Source organism: Lepisma saccharinum, chromosome 9, assembly GCF_977018435.1.
Source record: "Lepisma saccharinum chromosome 9, izLepSacc3.1, whole genome shotgun sequence".
NCBI lineage: Eukaryota > Metazoa > Arthropoda > Insecta > Zygentoma > Lepismatidae > Lepisma > Lepisma saccharinum.
This window is the reverse complement of record NC_139237.1, coordinates 86041073-86065490: the sequence shown is the minus strand read 5'-3', so window position 1 is coordinate 86065490 and position 24418 is coordinate 86041073. Positions and strand designations below refer to the sequence as shown.

Sequence of the window (24418 nt, the reverse complement as noted above, 5' to 3'; positions counted from 1 at the left end):
TAATTTGAGTAAGTAATTCGGCATAAATGCGATAGTGGATGGAATGTTCTATATTTGAGGAGAAGTGCATCATAGGCCTTGGGGGGGGGGGGGATGGGCATACCTGCTTCTCAGACTGTCACTTTTTGGTACAGTGGGATCCATGAGTATAACCGTGCAAATTGTCCATGACTATTTTCATTAACTTTTCTCTTGCATCCTATATGCTTTAAGCGATGGATTTTTAAGTATGCTGGTGCAGAAGCTGTCAACAGCATGTTTTGAATTTTCTTTTAATTCTTGAAGCTCTTGTTGGGTCACATAAAGTGCACGCACATGGTGATGGACAATTTGCACGGTAATACTCATGGATCCCACTGTACAACAGGGTTCATCATGCAACACAAGTTCCGTGGTCTAAAGTGTCAACGATTTGCGTTAATTGTCCTGGGTTAAAAGTTATAATAAAACAGAAGAATAACTATGTGTATAATAACCTGTGTTATAAGAGTTGTTCAAAGTAATGTCCGCCTACATTCACACATTCCTGACATCGTTTGATGAAATTTTGATTCACACGCAAAAGATCTTCTTCCGTAATTCTTCCAAGTTCTGCCTTTATATTGTCTTTCAGTTCTAAAAATTTACCGATCCAGTTTCTCGTAATGTAGGACAAGACATATAACCGTCTCTCTACCTGGAGGTGAAACGCCAGGGAATTTCTGTGCAAATTATCTACACACGTCTCGACACGAGTCTGTTTTCACGTAAGTGTCATACATAAAAATTATTTGTTCTAACGTGAACTTCGCTGCTGGCATTTCAGTCGGCTCACTTACACACAACACACACACACTGCAACTACACAAAGAGGTAGCACGGCAAGTAACCAAAACCACACTCTTTCGCACAGTACGAAATTAACATGCTCTTGGTTCAAGGTCTGTTCCTCACTCCATTCGCATTTCTGTCCAGTGCACCTGTAGTCGCAAAGGAAAGAACAACGTAAGCTGGCTTTCAGATTGCAAACAATGCTCACGAAACCATTGACTTTTAACGGTTTAGTCTGCAACGTAATCTTGATACAGTGTTGCACATTCGAAACCTCCAAACGATTCCGAGCGAAGCAAAACGCTTTCGAGGGTAAACTTAAGCGGGTCGTTACTGGTCGAAAATGTCGGCATCTCCGTTAGCGCCGCATGCCACACTTCTCCCGATCTCTCGGCCTCGCAAGGAAATGGACGCACTGTATCTAATGACTACCAAATGGTGATCCTCAAATGTAAAGCTAGCCTGGAAGTGGTGTTGATCACACCATTTCCATACATTTATAAGGCAAGGAAATGTTAAACTGATGCATCTCTAATACGTAGACACCCGTACAAAAGTTCACGGTTTTCTCTGTAGTATTCACTTGTTGTATGTTTATCTTTTCAGATCCACGTGTATGGCAGTGACCTCACTAGATTACACCAGAGTGTACCTAAAGAAAGTTTGCCCTCGGAACTTGGAGGGGAAGCTGGAACTCTGGATGAATTCTGGAGTAAGTCTTTTCAATAAATATTTGATGATTTTCATGTAACGGTGTAACTTTATGTAATTAGGTGTTCATAGTGAAGCCAAATTGCTATATGTCGGCGAATAACACCGTTAGAAACGAAATATATGAATTGAGTTATACATGTAACACAACACGGCACACAGCGATGTTCGTTGAACCGCGGAAACTGCCGGCGGGCGCTTAGTCTCAATGATTGCGGTGTTGCCACGCTCCACGTACAGCTTTACTATGCTGAATAAAAATCTGTATAAAATCGGTTTCGCAATGTGAATTGACAACGATAATGGATTTTAAAATCAGATGCAAAGAGCTTCAAAACAAGACCAATATTGTATTTGTAGGACTACCGAATACCAAGTAAAAGTTTTTTGGCAAAATTGAAAATAACGGATTTTTTAGAAATTTTGAAAAACTGAAAATTAATAATTGAGTTTAAGACCTTTCTGCCTGCACTCTACTACAATTTCATAACGATCGGACAACCCGTTTTTGATTTACAGAATTTCAAAAACAGCTTTCGTTTGCAAAACTAAAAGAAAGGCTGTTTTTTTGTTCTCAGGACGAAAAAATAGAAGGCATACTCGAAAAAAAAAATTGGCTAGCATAAATTAACGCAGAATTGAATAAGCTAAATTTTGATGCAACTCGTTTCTATGTAGGTCTACTGGATAATTTTTAATTAGAGTCTAAACTCGAGTATCTATAATTTTTAATCCGATAGTAGTGGTCGGTGATGTCTTGATTGATTTGGTTAATTTAGTTTGCTATTCTACCACTTCTTGCTAATCGCGAAGATAAAGATGGATGATAGAAATTGAGAGAGGCATACTCGCAAAGAACACTCATGTTTACTCATGCATGCTTATTTAATTAGAAAGCTATGCATATAGGTCATAATCGGTTTCACGTTTTTAGATACTATACCTATTTAGAGCAATATATAATTTATGCATGAAATCGTGCAACGACGCCTACGCACAGAAGGGGCGTTAAAATTGATTTCATATAAAATGTCTAAGTTTTGAAGTGCAATGAACGCATGTCTTTACTTTATCGTTTTAAACCACTGGTTGTGATGTCGTCATCATATACTCTGTCTCCGGAATCTGTGGAGCAAGGCCGTGCATAATCGTAGAAAAGGGGAGAGCGCAAATGGGCGGAGCAAAGCAGTGCTTACTGCTGCAAACGGCTGGTAGCTGCAGTCACATTTTCCCCTCGCACGCATTCATTGGTCTCTAGAATCACTTCTTGCTCAGAGGAGTTGTTTTCGCTCACGTGCTCCAGAGATTATTGTTTTCTCCTTAAGCTTACATATTGCTGTCTTCCAGGTAACTGGGTGAAATGTCTGGAGAACAACCGAGACTGGATCCTCCAGCAGGAATACCTGAAATCAGACGAGAGGAAGAGGCCTGGAAGACCAAAGACCCAAGGTGACCTTTTCGGCGTGGAAGGGTCATTTCGTCAACTAACCCTCGATTAGTCTGTGATTGGCACTTTAGTGACTCCAAAAACATTTACAACTAAGAAAAGAAACATAATATAGCTGTGAGTGGTCTGTGGTGACAAGATGCAAAGATTAGCATATGCCACTAATTACTTTTTCATTAATGCACAATGGTAATTTGATATTGAACTACATTGCAGTTATTTCTCTCTTTATATCTGAGAATAGTTTACCATTTTTAGGATGGTTATTGCAATGCATTTATTTGGTTCTCAAACTTTCCATAGTAATGCTCTCTGAATCAAATTAACATTGGAATTTCAATTCCAGTTCATCAATTTGAAGTATTACATCTATAGCTATTGATTTCAATATATATATTTCTATCTAGGTAATATTTAGTAATTATCACAACCTGCATAATCATATCACCTTCCCATACACCAAAACTTCAAGCCAAAAAATTACAGTAAAAATTGTGCATTTTCCATTTCATAATTACTCACCAGAAAATAATGCACATCAGTTGTTGCTTATTCATACGTATCTTCAGATATGATTTTTAATTTTTATGGATGAGTATCGGTTAGTTGTTAGATGTGCATAAAATTAAGTTCCACTTCCTCAAAATTGAGTCTGTTTCATTCAACTCTGCTACAAGATTAAATTTCAAAGATGCGTATGGTGCTGCCATCTGGTAAGTGGAGTTAACGATGGAACAGAACCCGGAGGGAAGTTGGACAGTGTCATCACTTGCCCTTTCATTGATCAAACGTTCCTCACTAATAGAATATTATACGCCAAAAACAGGACTAGATGTTTTTTAAAAGTGCATTTACAACATTTCTGAGCTCGTCAGGATAAAGAGTATTTTTCAGGGCATGACCATAGCACAGACGGATCCAATTCGACGACCAATAAACGAGAAGCAAAAATGAACCAGCTGTCTTCACATCCATTATAAATGTTACTTTGGGAATGAAAACATTAACTATAAGTTGAGTCAACAACTGGAACTAGTGTTGTAATTCACAAAGCGATTCCTTGTTTTAAATCTGTCTCATAATTATTTACTCTTAAGCATAAAGAATGATTACAATCATTTTTACAAGATTTATCTTCTTGATATTGGATACAAGAACACTCTCTACTTGTTGACCTTCCTTAGTAATGCAAGAACATTTTTGATCATGAAACAAGAAGAGAAGTAACAGTTAATATTACAAATACTTGTAGTGTTCTTGTACATCAAACATGTAAATATTATTCATTACACAATTTTTAACATGTGTGGTATTTTGTGTATATAGGAGACCGTGTATATATGTCATAGTGTTTTGTTTTATATTAAGGTTTATGTAATGTATTTGAGTTTCTGTAACTTGTGGATGTAGTAGTAACATTGAAAAACAATCTGAAACTACTGTTTTATTTTTATTTCGTAATCTAAAAAATTATGAATTAAGTTACGTACATTATGCGAAAGCAATCCAAGTTAATTCCTTTCTTGCATGTGTGGTGAATAACAACATATTATAGGTAACAAAAAATGTCTCTTGAAATTCAAGTAAGTTATTTTTTTTGTTTTAATTATATACTGATTTTAATATTGCATGGGCACTTCTTGAATTTGATTGTACGGAAATATATGTATTTGTGATGGATGTGCGATCCAAAAATGTTCAAACTTGAATTTCGGAATTTCACAACCATTTTTCAGTAATGACAATGACAACCGCTTTAGAGGGCGTAGTCAAGCACGTATCCAAGTGGGGGCTTAGGAGGCTCCAGCCCCCTCTCCCAGAAATTTTACAGTTTACACTAAATAAAATGTTTTTGGCATGTTATGGGGTTGAATCCATGTAAATATTGTGACGATAATTTAATGAGAGAGATAATTATCGAGGCAAGGCGGAGAATGCTCTAGAATCATGAGAGATAACCTCATGATAATATTGCACGTAAACTTTTCTTGCGCTTTCGGCGTTATCACACAGCGAGTGTGAGTATTGCTTAAAGATTTGTCTACATTTGGAAGTTGCACAACAATGGTAGCGCCACCTATAAGTAGGTAGGACAATTTGCTTGCTTCTGGAAAATGTGAGGGAACGTTCTTGAATAAGAGGCGGAGTCGAACAACTGACAATATTAACGAAATGTTTTATCTGCGGATCATTCCAGAATATGATTAGGATATAAATACGCGGATTGAATTTCCAGGTTTATTTGTACAACAGAATCAGTTAATGAGACTTCAAGGGTAAGTGTGACAATTCGTACAGACGATTAGTGATCAACCGGTGTCACCATTGACAATTTTCTAAGATCTACTGATTTGAAAATGAAGAGAACTTATGACACATTTTCCCGTTAATACCAACCGTGCACCGTTTTACCGCAAAAATGACGTCACCGATGCTATCTTAAGTTACCAGCATGCAGGCGACAGAATGGTCTTTTTGAACGACTTTAGCGCGGAAATGACGCACTAACGGTAAAAATTGTACTGAGAAAAATTGTCTGTTTTCATGTCCTTTATAGATTTCTGTCTTCTGTGGGCGCCATTAAAATGACACCCTATATAATTTTATGCAGTTGGTTGTCTTAACCTCTCGTACCAGTTTTTACATTGATTCAAATTACATGTATGTATTTTCATGTTTGTACCAGGTGGTTATAATTAAAGTGACGGTGTTCAGAGTGGTACAGCACGGGCTGTAATAAGAGTAGCAGTCTGAAACTTCGTAGATATGCTAATGAAGCAATGCGCTCGCGAATTAGGCAAAAAAAAAAAATTGTTCCAATTCTCGCCACCAGGGTAAAAATTGGCGCTGTAAGCAGTCAAAACTTGGTATAGTTACAGGAAAAACACTATAAATCGCAGAAAACAATACTCTTTGTAATAAAATATCGCTACAATTTCACTATTCGAATTACATGAACATTACTAAAGGAAAAAGCAACAAGCGTCACCAACAACAACCAGGGAGCTCACACAATGGTTAGGCAATGTCACCGACTTTGACGTCAGAGTTACGGAAAATTCCACGTTTTGACTGCTTACAGCGCCATTTTTTACCCTGGTGGCGAGAATTGGAACTAATTTCTTTTTTTTTGCATAATTCGCGAGCGCATTGCTTCATTAGCATATCTACGAAGTTTCAGACTGCTACTCTCATTACAGACCGTGCTGTACCACTCTGAACACCTAATATAAATGTAGGTTGTATAAAGGAAAGCTTTTTTTGAAAACGAGTAGGGGCGCTCAACTGAAAGTTGGGGGGGGGCGCATATCGTGTTAGTTACGCTACTGTTCCCAAGTCTTGAAGATCCCAGGCACAATGATGGGAAATTAGGATTTTGTTAAGGTTAGGTGTGAAGGAAGGCGATTACACCCTAAAGGATCATATACAAACCTGCAGGAAGAACATATCTTACTTCTGAGTTATCCAATATACGAAATGATAAAAACTTCTGATGAGCTGATTAAAAAAAAAAAGTGAAAAAAAAAGTGTCCAAGAGAAATAATTCAGCATTTTACCATATTGGGAGACGAAACTTTAGATGTATTGGGAAAGGAAGATTTTTTTTTTTATTAATTTTTTTTCGCGATCCAGCTGTGTTCGAAGAGATTTTCTTTGTTTCGTGTCGATACATTAACATGACTGCTGATGCCGTGGCAGAGACAATTTTCAACACTTGTGAGTGATGAAGCCTGAATATGAACAATTCGGTGTTTTTCAGCTTTGATGGAGCAGCAAACATGGAGGATACATCAGTGGTGTTCAGTGGGGCTGTGCAAAATCCTGAAAAGTCGGGAAAAAAACATTCCCGTCCCGATCTTCGATTGATTGATTGATTTAGTTTATTTTACTTCGCGTTTTGTGCCTCTTGGCTAATTTGCGAAGATGGGGATGAGTGATGAAATGATGAAATTGATGAATGGACATTCACAAACAACCAAGCCTGACCGGGATTCGAACCCGGGACCCTTGGCGTCGCAGCGCGATGTGCTAACCACTCGGCCACAGGGTCGGGCATCTTCGAGAAATGATTTCCCGACTTTTCGGGATCCCGACCAGCCGGGAAATTCCAAATGGTCATTTTTAAAAGTGCTCAATTCTCGATGTTTTCGAAGTGTCTGACACATCTCGGAAGTTGCCGGCCCCCGTGGTGGAGTGGTTAGCACATCGCGCTCCGACGCCAGAAGTCCCGGGTTCGAATCCCAGCATAGGCATGGATGTTTGCGAGTGTCCATTCATCAATTTCATCAATCATCCTCATCTTCGCAAATTAGGCTAAAAGTGGCACAAAAAGCGAAGTAAAATCAAGCAAGTCAATAAACAATACTTCTTGGAAGTTGTTAGTTTTCATTCCAGAAATGCCGAAAAAATTCACTTCATGGAAAGTAACGTCGAATTTGAGATTTACACAGCGCCGGGAAATTTTTAACATTTAGTACCGTCCCGAAAGTATCCCAACTTGGTTGGAATATTGCAAATTTGTTCCGTCTCGAACTTCGAAACTTTAAAAATTTCTCGTCCCGATCCGCACATCTCTACTGTTCAGGCACGAATCAGCGTACGTCCACTTCCCCGCGCATAGTTTGAATCTCGCGTTGTCGAATGGATCGCCGTGCGTAACAGCTGAAAAAAGAAACGGACAAACACACATACTGTGATGGATTCGACACACACACACACACATATTCAGAGCATTCCCTGACATTTGCTACGAGACTCGGCGGCAAGCGACCCGGCGTCAGGGCTTGTCTTTCCCGGCGAACGGGGTCCGCGACAGTCCCTAGAGTCGGCTATTAAAATTACAGTTTTCATATTGTGTACTAACCTTGACTACAGAAGGTGTTGAAAATGATGTCCCTCTGCTGCAACACATTCCTGGCATCTCCGAAGGAAATTGGCATTTACACGTGCAAGTTCGTCTACTGTAATTCTCCCGATTTCTCGTACAATACTCTCTTTTCTTCAAATAACTTTAACAAGTGTAAAAGATATAGAATATATAAGGAAAAGTTGAGTCGAGCACGGCGTGCAGAGTTACCACCTCTTCCCCAAAACTCAAAAGAAGTGCATTCTGCTCTAACTTCATTGGATATTAAAACACACCATGGAGAAGCAATGCTACACATTCATAACGAAGAAAAACGTATTGTTTGTTTTTCAAGTGCCTCTCATCTACAATTCTTGTGCACAAACCCAACAAACCCAACAAACCCAACCTAACCTACCAGCCAATTGGAATCACTACCTTAAAAATTAAGGGCATGTGCAATTGAGAGTGAACAAGAAACTAGACATTTTTACTTCACGACTGCAGTTCCAAAAAAAGTCTGAACAGGAATTAAAAAGAATGGACTTTCGAGGCTTAATCGGAACATCTGGTAGCTTTGCATCAATTGTTATAAAACTAAAATTACTCAATATTGCAGACTTCTGGAGCTTGTTTCTCTGCAACAAACCCATTCATTTGCAAAATCTTAAAAGAACAAAAAAATTCAATAATATTTTAGTGTGATTTTATGGGTTCATATTGAAATATATCATAATTCGAGGGGGAAGGAGGTGCCTGCCCTGGGTACGGGCCTGCTTCACACACGTGGATAGCCTCTCCAGATGGGAACTTTTCAAGCGCGCCGTTTTCAAACTTGCCGCGATGCAAAGCCAACGGCAAAGATGACAATAGACAAAATGTCCCTCTCTATATTCTAGCGGTGTGCGGGACAAATTGTTTGGTCGGGAGACGGGAAATTTATTGGAATCTTCAATCGAAACTTCCCGACTAACTCAGGAAATTTTCCGACGCTCTGAAAATTTCGATTGGTTTTACATTTATCGAATAAAAACTAACAATTTCCGAGAGGTTCCAGACACTGAGGCTGTGTCCGAAATGGTACAAATTGGATTGATTGATTGATTGATTTGGTGTTTTAAGTCCACTTTATGCACAGTAAGGCTAATCGGGACTGGACCTACTGTTTAAAGTGGGATCCGAACCACTATGTGCCTCCACCGGGTATCGAACCCAGGACCCCTTGATTACAAAGCGACGACACTACCACTGCGCCATCGTGAAAGCCCCGGTACAAATTGGAGACTTGAAATAAAGTCTTGACGGAAGTGACGCCAACTAGTGTAGTTTGAAACCGTCCACGAGCAATCGAGACCACAGCTCGGAGCACGGATCGTTGCAGACTTGATCAAATGATTTCTGCACTCATCGTTCATTTGTTTGAAATCACGGAGATAGAGATTCAGAAAGTTCTTGGTTAAAGTTCTTCTAATGTGTGAAAATGTATGTATAAGAACATTTGAAAATGCTATGTGATTTCTATGGTGAAAAACAAGTGTTTCAAACGCGCGGAAAACAACGTGTCCTCAGTTTTTATATAATTTGGCGCTGAAGTCAAAGTGCAGTTTGAATAACTTTCACTTCCAGTCGGCGATTTCAAGACCAGACTCTGAAAATGTTCGCTTCAAGTACGGTATGGATCTTTCGGACATGACCTTACAGAAAACATCGAGAATTGGCAATTTTCAAAAATTTCCCCGACTGTGTGGCATCCCGAAAAGTATGGAAGCCATTTCCCAAACTCTGGATCGGGACAGAAAACTCTTTCCTGATCCCTGTACAGACATTTTTAGTCTGTGCTTTTCGGGATCCCGCACACCTCTACTATGTTCATTATTTTTAATCTACATCCTGTCCGCTCGGGATGCACAGTAATCCTTTATTTTTGATTTCATACTGCCATCTGTAGATTATGGGCCTGGTCAAAGGAAACTATTGTAGGTGGCAGCACCCCTGTTGTGCCTCCACGCTTTTGATGGGCAATTGTTCTGCCATTTAAATACATGGGGAATTTGATTCTAAACGTACTGTTATTACATTAAATTACAAGTTTAATTTCATCTTAACCTCGGAAATTATGTCGGAACATGATAGATAAATAATCAATGCTGTGAAATTAAGAATCGTCAACAACATTGAAGATATCGAAACTCAAAAAAGTCTTACAATTTGCATAGCACTTGTTTACGTCATTTGCAATTTTCACAATTTAAGTGCTTTATTCTTGTGAATCTGGTAAAGAATAATACATAATAATCCCACGCGACTGTACTTTTATTTTTATAGTTGTTATTAATAACTGATATCATACATTTCCACGTCTATAGTAAATATGGCCCTTTGTTTTATATACATACACATTTATCAAGAATAATAGTTATTACATATAATATTTTATATTCTGCTTCATGTATCGCAACCACTAGGGCTTCTTATTTACAGGAATTACAATTTTAAAATTGTTGTTGCCAAATAATACAAGGGGAAAATGTCTGATTAATACAATGAAAACTACGTTAATATTATGTTATCGGATAGGGCATAGTGTATATTAATAAATATCATGTGCTTACGCACTTAATACATTATTTCTTTACAATTTTGGGAGTTTCTCCGATTCCTACTCCTGTCGTTGAATTACACATACTCGCAACCAGAAAAAAAACAACATAAAGCGTAGTGCTAAAATTAATTTTTTTGTATTATCAACCCATGATAGCTAGGGACGATCTAAATGACGTCAGGTATAGTGCTCTATGTGCATATATACACTATATTAACCCAGTTTGCGCAACCCTGCCATTGCGCTTTAATATATTAATTCTTAGGTTCAGGAGAATGTAATTCTCGGAAACTTATAACTGACTAGAACCCGACGCAGCTATCTCTGCCGTTGCGCAGATACCAATTTTCGTTTCGTCTCCCTCTCTCTTAACATCACGTGTTTTACCCTGCTCGCCAACCTTCGCCATTGTTGACATATTGTCATTCCATTCCTGAACACACTCGCGCAAACATAATTTAAAACAATTGAATAGCGCTCCCGTGCGGTTCACACCGTTCGGCAGGGACGGTAATGTGGCAATATTCGCGATTAAAATTACCACCTGAGCGCTAGTGTCGCTTCCAATATGGCCGCTCTACGTAGGATAGATCTTGGTTTACATTCTGTAGTAGTACGTAATAGCAGCGTATTGTCATTGCTGGTATGGAAGAAACGTTCAAATTACGCGTTATATTTAAACATTGCGAATGCTATGTGAATTCCAGGAACTATAACGAAGGTGAAGCTGTGCTGAGAGCGAAGCATTTAATTATGATAATAAAAATAACACGGAAAATGCAGACGAAACTAATGTATACGCACCACTGTTTCATCTGCACTGAACCTCGGTTGTAACTGCCTAACTCGGGCTCTCAGAAATGATTTGAAAACAAAGCAGTTCACCTGTATTGCAAAGCTTGGGCAAGAAGTAAATGTAAACATGCCGTTGCAGTATTTTCCGCAAAGAGGCAGGCTGGTTCACTGGATAATAACAATAACAACAAGTTCATTGAGGCTATCTTCAGTCTTCACTGAAAATTGACATACTGAATGAAACAGCAACATTAGCATGTCAATTATGTTTTTCTGACTTACCTTTATGATTTCGGACATTAATTAATTCTCATACTATTTTCATCTTCGCACTTAATTGACTTGCATCTGTTCCAAATTTCATGCATAATACATTGTTTTCGAAAAAAATGTTATATTCATAAAGAACAATTTAAAATTTATTTTCATGGCAAGAAAATCATCTTTCCGAAAGGTTATTTCGGAAAATAAAGTGAACAGACTCGTGCATTCTTCGTAATTTCCTTGCCGCATTTCAGTTATGCCAATCTTGTCAATCAGTTCTGTTTTCCCTGATTTATTTAAACATTTCATTTTGTTGATTCCATGGGGTAGGAAACACATGTAAGCTTTTCACTTGTCCTCAACCACAAAACAATTTAGAGCAAAAAAACTGAACAGTAGACGCTACTTTTTCGCATGTTCCCCATGCTCTGAACCAGTGTTGCCAATCTCCGAATGCAGGATTTCACTTTTATCAGTGTAAAATTTTTTGACCTAAATTTCCCTCGATTTTCAAAACACATCTGAAGCTGTATCTTTGTATTACTACAACTGTTAATCAGGACCGTATATAAGGGGGTTTAGTGGGTTCAAACCCACCATTGAATAAAATACTAGAAACTGATCATAGTTTCATAATATAATTATCCTAAAATAAACATTTGAATTTTAAAATAGAACACTAATGTATTGAAACAATCCCCCCCCCCCAAAAAAAAAATCCGTCTGCGGCGCAATGATTGTCGGACTTTGAAACCCACCCATTGTCAAAGCTTAGCTAAGGGCTGCTGTTAAAATTTTTCTTTTGACGCCTGTTTTGCCTGAGGAACAAACTTTATTATTATTATTAAATATTTATGAAAATCATAAAAGTGTGAAGTAATGGGCAGCCACTCAATTCGAATTTTTTAAACATGTTTCCTAAGATCTTTTCATCCACAGATAAATCTCCAGGACATTTAAAGTTATTGATTTTATTGTTTATTGATTTGGTTCATTTTACTTCACTTTTCTGCCACTTGGCTAATTGCAAAGATGTGGATGAGTGATGATATGATGAAATTTATGAATAGACACTCACAAACAGCCATGCCCAGGCCGGGATTCGAACCAGGACCACTGGCGTCGTAGCATTTAAAAGTTAAATTCTTTAACATTTTATACATACATACGAACATGGGTCAACGATAATATTTATTATTATTTAGATGAAGGGAAATAATGGGCGAAAAAGGGACATTTTACCCCTTGCAAAGGAAAATTGTGCTTACAGATTGTGGCAACACTGGCGACGTCATCATCTGTAGGCGAGACAGCCGCCATATTTGATTTATTTGGTGGAAGTAATGTTGGACCTTTTTAGTGAATTTGGAATTGCAATGCAATTTTAAGATCTGCAGTGAAGTTTAAGTGAAGTGTGAACGTACAAGAAATATGGTCTATAAGTGTTGAGTACCGCAGTGTAGAGGAAATTATGATGAGAACAGTAAAACTAATGTATTTAGATTTCCTCAAGATGTTACTAAAAAATAGAAATGGATTAGGGCAATTCCACGTAATTTTGTCCCTACGATCAACTCCAGGGTAAGTAACACAGATTTTATACTTATCAATAAACTTGAGAAATAGCTTACTTCACAATGTAAAGATTTAATGTGCACGAAATAGGCATCTTACAAACTTTTAGATTTGCTCAAGTTTTACTTGTTTCTTGCAAATCATTTTTCTCATTTTTGATCACCAGTATCGAATTGGTAAATCTAACCAAGCTAATTTATTAAGAAATGCCAAATAATTTAACTTGAATTACCAAATTTGGTTAACGTTACTAAGTTGTTTATCGTTGCAAAATGAATTGTACAACGTTATAAAATATTGTCACATCTACCAAAGCAGTTTAGTGCTTCGATAACATGTTCCACATAATTTATACAAATATTCAGGGTAACAATTGCATCTCCGAACAACGGATTTCTTCATTTTTACACAAGAAAGTACGGTAAATTTCTCTTATCGGACAAACGTATTTCTTCAAATTTACAGGAGGAATTACTTACCGAATGCAGTTTCTTTGGTAAAAATCTGGGTACCAGTTAGATAAGTCGAAGACACATTCAACTCGTTTTTTTTCCAAATAAAAATCATTTCTACTTACCTCATATGCATAGCAGAACATTTTTCAACCTGGGGATCACTTTTTTTCCCGTGAGAAACACGTTATTTTAACATTATAATTCTTTATTTGTCGTTGCTAATTCGGGACGTTGTCTGTCGTCAGGTGATATGCAGTATTGTCAGCTATAAATGCCGCACAAGCTATTCACAAAACTTTTTGAATCGAAAATTGTTCCACAAACCATTCACGTAAGGTTAGGTTATGTTCAGTTAGGTTAGGAAAATTTAGAAAAATAAATTTCAACAAAAAAAAAATTAACATCTTGTCAAACTACCCCGGGTACTAGTTTACTGTCCTTCAGACACATTTATTTATTTTTACAGAAGAAACTACCGTAATAAGTTCCTGTAGCTTTGTCGAACATCGGGAAGGTGTTTTGTGTGATGTGGGAATGTTTCATAGCTGAAATTGATGTTGTTCGTTGAAAATTAATTCTCCGACGGAGATAGCGTTTGGCGCGTACATCTTCGTACACCATCACGTCCGTACACCTTCTTACACCATCACCTTCGTACACCGTCGTGACTATCATGACGCGTCGTGATTGTGTTTTGTTGGTATCCAGTGTTTCGAACCATTGGCGCGTGGATAGGTTAGTTCAGTTAGGTTGACATACATAGTTAAAATTTGGTGTCTTGTTAGTATCAGGATCTAGAAATTGGAAATAATTGCGAACTATTGGTGCTAGCCCCACGAACCATTGGCGCGTGGATAGGTTGGGATACATAGTTAAAATTTGGTGTCGTGCTAGTATCAGAAATATTTGGTTGTGAAACAAAGAAATTTGCGAAAATCGACAGTTTCAATTCCGAAAACTAACGCCTTATTTTCGCTTATTTTGCAATTTGTGGGTGTTTCACACTTATTCCAGGACAGATAGCCGCAAAAACGATTCACGGATAGCGCCACGAATGATTACAATTTTCTTCGTAAAAGAACGCGAAAAATAAAGTTAAAAAGAAATAGATCTGATGAAGTTTGTTCACGGGCATTTCTTGGGTTCCGAAGGTTATAACACTGCATAACAATTGAAAATCGAGAAAAGACAAGGCCGATGCGTCATTATTTACGAAGGTGTCTGTGCCATATTGTGTGTGAGGCAAGCGGAAAGGTAGGAGAAAGAAGTACTCGTAATGTGAAAAATTGCTCTTTGATCAAAACAACGTCAATACACCTTCAGGAATGTTCCGCGAGGCAGATACATAAGTACGTATGTCAAATATTGACGAAACGAAAAAAATAGAGGTGTCCGAAGGATAGTAAATTTTTACTCTACCCCGTGGTTGCTACACTGACTGGGGGTTACATAACCGAACACACAGAACATTTGATTCACGTAGTCGACGGCAATGGTGGCACAAGCTATCGTGCAACGGAGATGCATGAATGACGAAAAATACGTTACTTACAGGCCAAATAAGTTGCACGATTCGAAAAAAAACTATTTCCACAGCTTCAGAAAGTCTACAAGAACGCAATTCCGTAAGTACTTTCTCATCTTTTCTCCTGTAAATTTGAAGAAATCAGTCTCTGGATTATCTAATCGTTACCAAAATCTGATAGTCCCCGGACACCTATAACTTTTTTTGTTTTGTGAATTTTTGATATTATCTGCTTCACGGAACATTCTTGAAGGTACATTCACGTTTTTTTGATGAAAATAATTGCATTTTTTTTAAAAAAAAGGTGTTTTTGTAACTGAAGAACGTACGTTTCTGCAAATGGTTTGTCGGGCTATGCGAGAATGGTGTGTGGGGCTATGCATATTTTTTTCGAAACCAATTTTTAACTATTGTAACCTATACGTGACCCTACCTAACCTAACCTAACCTTACCGGAAATGGTTCGTGGGTCCATGTGTCAATGATTGAATTTCCACTATGAAACATTTCCACATCACACAAAACACCTTCCAGATGTTAGACAATGCTACAGGAACTTATTACCGTAAGTAGTTTCTTCTGTAAAAATGAAGAAATCTGTCTGGGGAATATCAGATTAGTACCATGTGATGACATAATCACGGTCAATGCCGGTCAGAGTTTCCAAACACATGTTTTTTTAACTGAAGAAGGTACGTTTCCGCAAATGGTTTGTGGGGCTATGTATGAATGGTTCGTGGGGCTATGCAAGAATGGTGTGTGGGGCTATGCATTATTTTCTAAACCAATTTTTAACTATTGTAACCTAAACATGACCCTACCTAACCTAACCGGAAATGGTTCATGGGGCTAAGTATCAATGGTTCGTGGGGCTATGCGTCAATGGTTTGTGGGGCTACATAGGTATTTTTGGGTGCAGTGGGGTGGAAACACTGCATGCCGAGTACGGTAGTGAAACTGTGACCGCCATGTTCCGTGTTACCGAAGGCAAAAAGAAACGAAGAAAACTTACTCGATATGTCGCAAATAGAGCTTATTTCCATGAAATAAGCGAAGTGCCACCTTCAACAATGTTTCTCAATGCAGAATAGATAAGTACGAATATTGAAATTAAAAGAACTAGCAAATTTCAGCCGTTTGTCCGATAGGAGTTTAATAATAACTTGTTTCCAGAATAATAAATTGCAATGTAGACAAAGATTTCACCTTCCATAATTATACACATAATTAAAGTGAAATGTTCTTACATTAAATGTATTTCTACATAAAAGTAAAAACGTATTGTGCCTTCATAAAAGCATTAGCTGTTGAGAGAAAGGGGCTGGCACCTGAATTATTTTTAGTTTTGTCTCTGTGTGTGTGTGTATAGTTGGAATTTAGTCCTTAAATTGGAATGCATTCCTTATTTCCAGTCAGAACCTGGAGTCAACCATCATCAACTAATACCAGCAGACTTTAAGGAGCAGGTGTGCAAGTGATGCAGACAACTTTAATAGCTTAACTGAGGCCCATGTGTGTGTGTGTGTGTGTATATATACTAATAGGAAAAAATATAAATAAGGGATAGAAAGAGAAGTAGTGCCAGAAGGGCGGATAAACAAAAATAGCATAGGACTAGGAGACAGTAAACACTTACCACAAATGAAGAAAAGTTTTATATTTCGAGGTTATAGGCTCACTGTCACATGTAGGTAGAAAGTATGGAAATAAACAAAAGCCGAGAGTTGTACACAACAGGGTTCATATCCATATAGGAAAAAAATATATATAAGGGATAGAATGAGAAAGAGTGCCAGAAGGGGGGATAAGTGTTTACAGTCTCCTATGCTATTTATATATATATATATATATATATATATATATATATATATGATGAATGCAAGGAGGGCCAAATGGGATAAATAAATATCAAAGGAGAAAGGAAACACTCACCAGACAGTGAAAACATTCAAATTTTCACAAACTTGATCATTACATCTTCAGAGTAAGAAGAAATACAACCGGAAGTGTATATATGTATATATATATATTTTTAAAATTCCCTATGTATTGACCTTATTAGTAAAAGTATCAACATTTAATGCTTGATGAGTTGGCACAAGCCCAGAGATGGGATGTGTCGGTCCTTAATGATCTGTTCCATAGCCACATATAAGTAAACTGGTTTAAGTTCTTCATATTAACCTAAGGTCTGTATAAAGAGATATTTCGTAATGATTAGCCAATTACAATGTGCAGTACTGTAATCTTAGTGCATTCCAATGGCTTAGTGGTAACATTGGGGCCGTCGACCCACTGTACCCCCTCAAGAATTATGACAGATTTCAACGTTTTATGTAATATAAAATTGGTTCCAGCATTAGGAAACCACAAATAACTGAGATATTTGATCGCAAAGTATGACCTGCGTAAGCACAAGAAACTCCTATTCCGGACTATTATCGCTCATTTTTCCTGTAAAAAAATACGAAACAGCAGCAAAACTAACACTCCTGTCATTTCCTGACATTACTACGACCCCAAATTTTAACTGTTTGCCTAACCTAACTTAACCGTGCATGGTTCATGGGGCTATCCGTGAATGGTTTGTGGGGCTACCCACGCATGACGTCAGCGCCAAATTTTAACAGCGCCGTCGACCCACTGTACCCCCTAGAGAATTACGTCAATTTTTTTTATCCTCGCTGTCGTATTTTTAACTTCATCCACACATTCCTGCGATATCGTCCACTGCATTTAACACCTTTCTTTTTTCCTCCTACAACTCACGGATATACACCTCCAGCTCCCGGCTGAAAATGTAAAACAATGTTTTATCAAGTGTTTTAAGTGTTTCTGAAATATATATTTTAGCACATTAATTTTTCCAAATTCTATTGTGTAACAAAATTTAACTAACTGCCCTCTTTTTTGATGAGGGGGTTTATTGCAAATGTCAAATATACACTATTCTTTACAATAATTGAAACATAGGGGATTAGTTCACTCTGAAGTATGTGTTGACAGACATAAATTGAAATATGTTAAATATGCATGATCAATTCTGATTTAAACAATTGGAACTTGGGTCCTGTTGTATCCTATCAAAAGTTTTGTGTATTTATAAAATTTACTAAAAATCATTTAAAAATCACTGAGCCGCGGTGGCCCAGTTGGTAACGTGTCTGACTACCATGCTAAAGGTCCCGGGTTTGATCCCTGGCCGGTTCAAATCCGGGAACTTTTCTAACGATGGAAGCGGCCCCGGTGCCCACCCAGCGTCGAATAACATGGGTACCTGGGGGAAACCCTGGGGGGTAAAGGCAGTCAGGGGCGTGATGCTGATCACATCACCCCCACCGACGACCGGATGAAGAAAGTGTGGGGCGTTACCCCCCACACCCCCTATATGCCTTCATGGCGTGGTGCTATGCACAGGGGAGCACTTTACCTTTTTGTCTTCATTTTGGATAAGTAAGTTTTTGGGTACTTATATAGTATCCATAATTAAATAGCCCTCCATAAAAATTACTGAAGTTAATTGTTTTTCTGCAAGTTCTATATTCATTTTTATTGGCATACAGTGAATACATAGTACAAATTAGTCGGAGTCAAGACTAAATTATTTTCCTCCTTAGTGATAATCTTACTATTCACTTTTAGTTAAGGATATAATTAATTAAAATAAGTGAAAGGTAAAACTGAAACATGATCTGAGCAAAATTATCGCGAACATAAAATGTAAAAAAATCGTTCACAAAATTTCTGTAGCTTACTGCACTGTTATATCACTTATCACATAAATCACGTACAAAAGTAATGTAAAAATTCATTCTAAATTTTGCATCAATGGATCATCAAATTTGAATTTGCACTTTTCAAAAGTAGATTAAATCCTGGAAATGATTAAAAGTTTCCAGATGGGAGATCTGTCATAGCCAGGGTACTGGGTTCGCGAGCGAACCACAGTGCTAGCAGGAGCGAAGTGATAGGGAAACGTCCAAGGACGTCCCTGGGCCGGCAGCATTTTTGGTAAAATGGGCCTCCCTACAGTCCGACAACAAACCTTCCGCGACGCGAAATGACGGACGCTCCCGATACCATAGTGCCAGCCCGACGCAGACAACCGCGAGGAAGCTAGTGCGCAGGGCTATACCCAGATCGCCCGCGGCTATGGAAGAAAACATTCTATTTTCTTTTCCTCCGCATTGTATTGCGCGTGACTGCGGCGGTGATTAGCCTATCAGGGTGGGAAGTGACTCAAATTTCAACATCTTACATAATTAACAATCGTATCGTCGCTGCCAATTTCTATATAAGACTTTCACGTTCACCAATGTAAATTTAGATAGCTCCAATACATGCCATTTGAAATAACATTAGTTATCGTTGATAGTGCACTAATTACTGTAATTGGGAAGAAAGGGTGAATTTCCTGTTGTTACGGGGTTCGCTGTTAAAGTGTGCGACTAGTTTTCCACAATATCATCACTCTCTTGGTTTGGCAAAGAAAAGCCAGTTGCATTTATTGCAAGATGAAATAAATGAAGGCTGATACCACCATTACGTGGAAAATTAACGTTCTATTCTCATCGCATTTCCGGAAAAGGAAATGGATGAGAGGCCCAATTCGCACCTCTACCACGTATTGTGACACTCTCGAAAGGTTCGGGGATCGAACCTGGAGCCCTTTAGATGAATGATTCTTCAATCGGGGGTTAGCGGTATCCCGTAAGCTCTCGCTTGGCTGCATCTGCTAACTGCAGGAGGTACCTGAATAAACTTAAATTTACAGAATCCATTATAAAATGGCAACTCTCTAGATTTGGGTTACAATGACCTTAAGTCTGCACTGGCAAAGGATGGCATTAGAAAAGTATATTACCTGTCTCTCTTTAGAAGCGTGGACCGAAGGGTTTCTAAAGTAACTCTCACTCGCTTGCTGAAGTTCGCCTCTTAAATTGTCACTCAGCTTCGCTGCACTCCACTTCCTACCAGTTTCTCAAAGTCTGCATCCAGCCTGAATCTCCTTCAAAATCAAACTCACTCTCCTCTCTCCAAAACTCAAAACCTTCTTTTTCTTACTCCCGAACCACTCTGTTCTCTTCAAACCCCAACACCCTCTCACTCTCGAGCCAGATCCAACTTGCAAATCAAAACTCCTCCCCTTTTTCTCTCTCATCAATTTTCCTTTGAAAATATTGGGGAATGCTTTTCGCTGAGCTGGCGCTGAAGTTAACACTTTCCTATATTTCCTGCCAGGCTGCCTAGCTAAACGTAACTCGAAAATGAGGGATATGTAACAATATATAAGGTGAACTGATATAAGTTCCTATGATCTTACAAATTTCCACTAATACCAGTATTTGGACATTGCAAATTTTATAGTATATTTCATACTATACAGGAGTTCTACTTTAAAATGTTCATGTGAGGTCTTAAAGTGCCCTCCTGTAAGTGAAACACCCCATTATTCATGGTGACACTCTTGCAGTATGTGAAACTGAATTAGTCCTTAATTTGAAATTAATTTCTTATTTTCAGTTGGAATCTGCAGTCAACTTCTCATCAACTAAGCTGTTCGTATTGCAGACTTGGAGGACTAACTGCGCAGATGCTGAAGACAGACAACTTGAAGTAGTACCTGAGGCCAATGTGAGTACATTGTTTGTAGTTCTCCAGTTGCCGCTAGGTGCGCTGTTGTAAACTGTACATCTGCGTCCACGTCGTCTGCTATTTCCCGGCTCTAACTGTTGTAGTAGGGGAATCCTGCCCGCTATCGATTTTTAGCTCATGTGGGAAGTGCATTATGGCATGCGTTTCCTTGATTTTGGTGTCTACGAGTTTGTGGGCGGTGTGCTTGGACTTGTTCCTTTTTTAATTTTTTGGCTATTGTATTTCATGAGTTGAGCAAGACCAGTAGTGGGTTGGGCTTTTTTTGCATCTGTTAGGTGTTGTTTGATTCTTTCATCGACAGATCTGATGGACCTGCCGATGTAATGTGCCTTGCACTTGCACTCTGCAACATAAACACCTGGGTTATCAAGAGGGGAGAGGAAGTACCGTTCGTGTTTATTTAGTTTATCAGCTATTTTTGCATTGGGTTTGTGCGCTACTGTAATGTCATAGAGAAGAAGGGCTTTGGATGTGGTGGGATGGTAGGGGAAGGCAAACCACTTATATTTGCCCTTGGAGGTTGATTGTGCCTGGGTAGGGTGCCTGATCCACTTTACTGCACCAAGCGGAAAGTTGTGCTATTTCAGTGATGGTGGCTATCTCTTCCCGTACATCTTCTCTGCAACAGTAAGAGAAGGCTCTTCGATAAAAGTTCAGCCACACAATAGCTTTTGCGTGGTGGGATGGCTGGATAAAGCATGTATGTACTGGTTGCCTGCATCTGGTTTTCTGTAGACAGTGGTTATGAATTTGTTAGGCTGATAGTGATGTAGCCATGTTTATCTTGTTCTATCGAGGTTGCCCCCAGGTACCCATTGATTTGGGGCTGGGTGAGCCTCAGAGCTGCTTTATATGCAGACAAGCTCAGACAGATTTTGATCGTAGATCACCCACCTCCTGGAATCAAACCTGGGTCTCTCGCATTACAGTCAGATGCCCTGCTGACCAGACCACCGCTACTTTGCAAGCTCGGGAGTAAAGAGAAGAAACAAGTTAATGGCAATGTGATTCTTCTCACACTTGTGAGTGGGAGATAAAAGTCACTGAACAGGAGAGATAAATAAATGAAGTCCTGGTCCCCACAGTACTTATATACTATCCATAATTCAATAGCAATCCGTAAAATTTACTGAAGTTAATTGTTTTTGTGCATGTTTTATATGCATTTCAATTATCTTAATATATAAGGTGAACTGGTACAAGTTCCTGTGTTCTTACAAATTTCCACTTATTCCAGTTGTCATGTTCCTTTTGGTCAGAGCCACAGGATTGCTACGTCAGGGTAGTTGCCCAATCTCCATGAGACTTTCCTTTATGTTGCTGCTTCTTCATGCCCTCTCAGGATGTGATAGCGGAAGAATTAGAATATAATTTTCTTACATTTACTAAAGTTTATTGTTATTCTATCATTATATAACACTCTAATAGTTATTTATTTAACACCACTATAGTTACATACACCATCACAATTCAAGAAAGCTTCTCTGTAAAATAGTTACTTAAAAAAGAATTTCTTACACATTGTAAAGAACATTCTGTCTTCTCATCCACCATTGTCCTTGCAAGCGATTGAACAAAAGATTGGACAGTTCTAGTTATCTTTTGGTACAGGAAATGTCTTCCACTTCTGATATTGCATTTAATCAACATACAGCCAAAAACTATAAGTTTAATAACAGCACAAACAACTATATTAAATCAAACAAACAAATGTATGGTAAAATCTGAACCTTTGGCAGCCGTAATTTAAAAATTTTCCCCTCCATTCGAAAAACCACTGTGATATTCCAAAATATGAAAAATATATACATTAGAATTCCTTCTAGAGCATTGACGTGAATTTTGTGCAGTAATCGTAAATCTTTTGAGAATATCTAGATAACAGTGAAAGGAAACTACACAAAAATTCACGTCCGTGCTGTAGAAGGAATTCTAATTGTATATAATTTTTCATATTTTGGAATATCACAGCAGTTTTTCTAATAGAGAGGAAAATTTGAAAAAATCGCCTTTGCGGCTTCTTTAAGGCATTGCAGTGTTTAGACATTGTAAATTTCATACTTCAGAATACATATTTATAATTATTAGTACATAAGTATACTTCATACCAATCTACAGGAGTTCTATTTTAAAATGCTCATATCAGGTCTTACAGTACTGTCCTATAAGCAAAAAGCCCTATTGTACATGGTGTGTTTTTCTATGTGAATAAATTGAAATGCATTTTTTATTTTCAGTTGGAATCTGCAGTCAACTTCTTATCAGCTAAGCTGTTGGTATTGGCAGACTTTGAGAACTGGGTGTGCAGATGAAGATGGGCAACTTGGAGTAGTTAGCTGAGGCCAATGTGAGTACATGATTCTTTGTAACATATTGTTGTTCCGTGTGCATTGAGGGAGAAATGTTTGTGTGTAAGAAAATTGCTCCTGGCCCCTGAATTACAAGATAATCAACTATCAAATAGATGATGCTGTTTTGAAAGAAATGGAAATTTTGATTTCTTGCTCTCCATTCCATTCGTTGTCATGCTTCAGATTGCTATTTGTATATTTTCACACTTCATCAGGGATCGTGAAATAATCCTAATGTATACTTTATTAGCAAAATATCAAACAATAATAATTTAATCTTTAGGGGACAGGCACTTTTCTGGCGTAGCGTGAAGAAAGTATTGCAAGTGCAAAAAGAATCATAAGTACAAAAAGAACCGTAACTGAAGAACTTGATTGTCGTAGAGAGGTGGTTTTTTTTAATGACAGGGCTTTAGCGGTGGTGAATTTATGCAGTGTACCTCCCAATAATGAAAGTTGAAGGAAGAAGAAGAAATATACATTTTACACAAAATTGGTATTCTGTGGCCATCACAATAGACCAAAATGAGTGATAAAAATGTAGTATGTAGCAGTGGTACAGTCCTACAACCATGTAAAGGTGCGTTAAAAATGTATAAGAAAAGTAGTGTTGTCACGTTATGGAAAATAATTAATAAAATCGCTTCTAGCATTGGCCCTATAGATGCAGGAGACCACTCTCTGGGGACATGTAATGCCTGTCCCCTAATTTTTTGGGGGGGAAAACTGAAAATATGCTAAATTTTAGAAAACTTCATGTCACACTTCATCTTTGTTCACAGTGATGGTCAACTGCTTCACCTCACACAAAATAATATCTTTTGAACTTTTCACTTGAAGCATAATTTCTTTCGGTTCCTAAATCTCACTTGAGAAATCGACATTGTTACGGAGACTTGGATTTTGCTCAATGCCACCTCAGCAATGTTAGCAGGCTAGCATACGTTTGGTATGCACTCTTCGGAAAAACTCTTCCCTTTTTCATTAGGGCGGTCACAAAGCTGCACAGAAGAGGTCGATGACCTGCTGTCATTGCACCACAGAATTTCGCATCGCGTTCCACTTCACTGCACTCTGGAGACAACCGAAAACACACCTGTTCACTTTCACTCACTGGTTTGTGTGCCAGTCTGGTGTTAAAGGGTTCAAGGGCCTTGAATAATTTGCCTTATGTGGTGGGTCGATATGGAAAATTGAACCATAATGTTTCAGATTTTGGTTTGGGTTATCCCTGTATTGTGGGTGTCTGAGCTGGATTTCTGTTTTTACACACCATGCTCTGTGTGTCTGTTGCTTAGTCCAATTTCGGTGATACATGCATTCCATCATGGAGGTCGTCTTGTGCTGTTGCTGTCGATGATTAATTATGCGTATATTGTTAT

General features: G+C 38.2%; 1 protein-coding gene across 1 annotated transcript in view; it reads left to right on the top strand.

The window, feature by feature from the left end:
- LOC145992808 (alpha-tocopherol transfer protein-like) overlaps positions 1–4404 on the top strand; it is a 57312-nt gene extending 52908 nt beyond the window's left edge. The window contains exons 6-7 of the mRNA XM_083129196.1: positions 1417–1522; positions 2869–4404. Of these exons, the coding sequence (XP_082985322.1) occupies positions 1417–1522; positions 2869–3020 (258 nt within the window). The 3' untranslated portion in view covers positions 3021–4404. The remainder of the gene's footprint in view (positions 1–1416; positions 1523–2868) is intronic.
- Positions 4405–24418: the final 20014 nt, after the last annotated feature.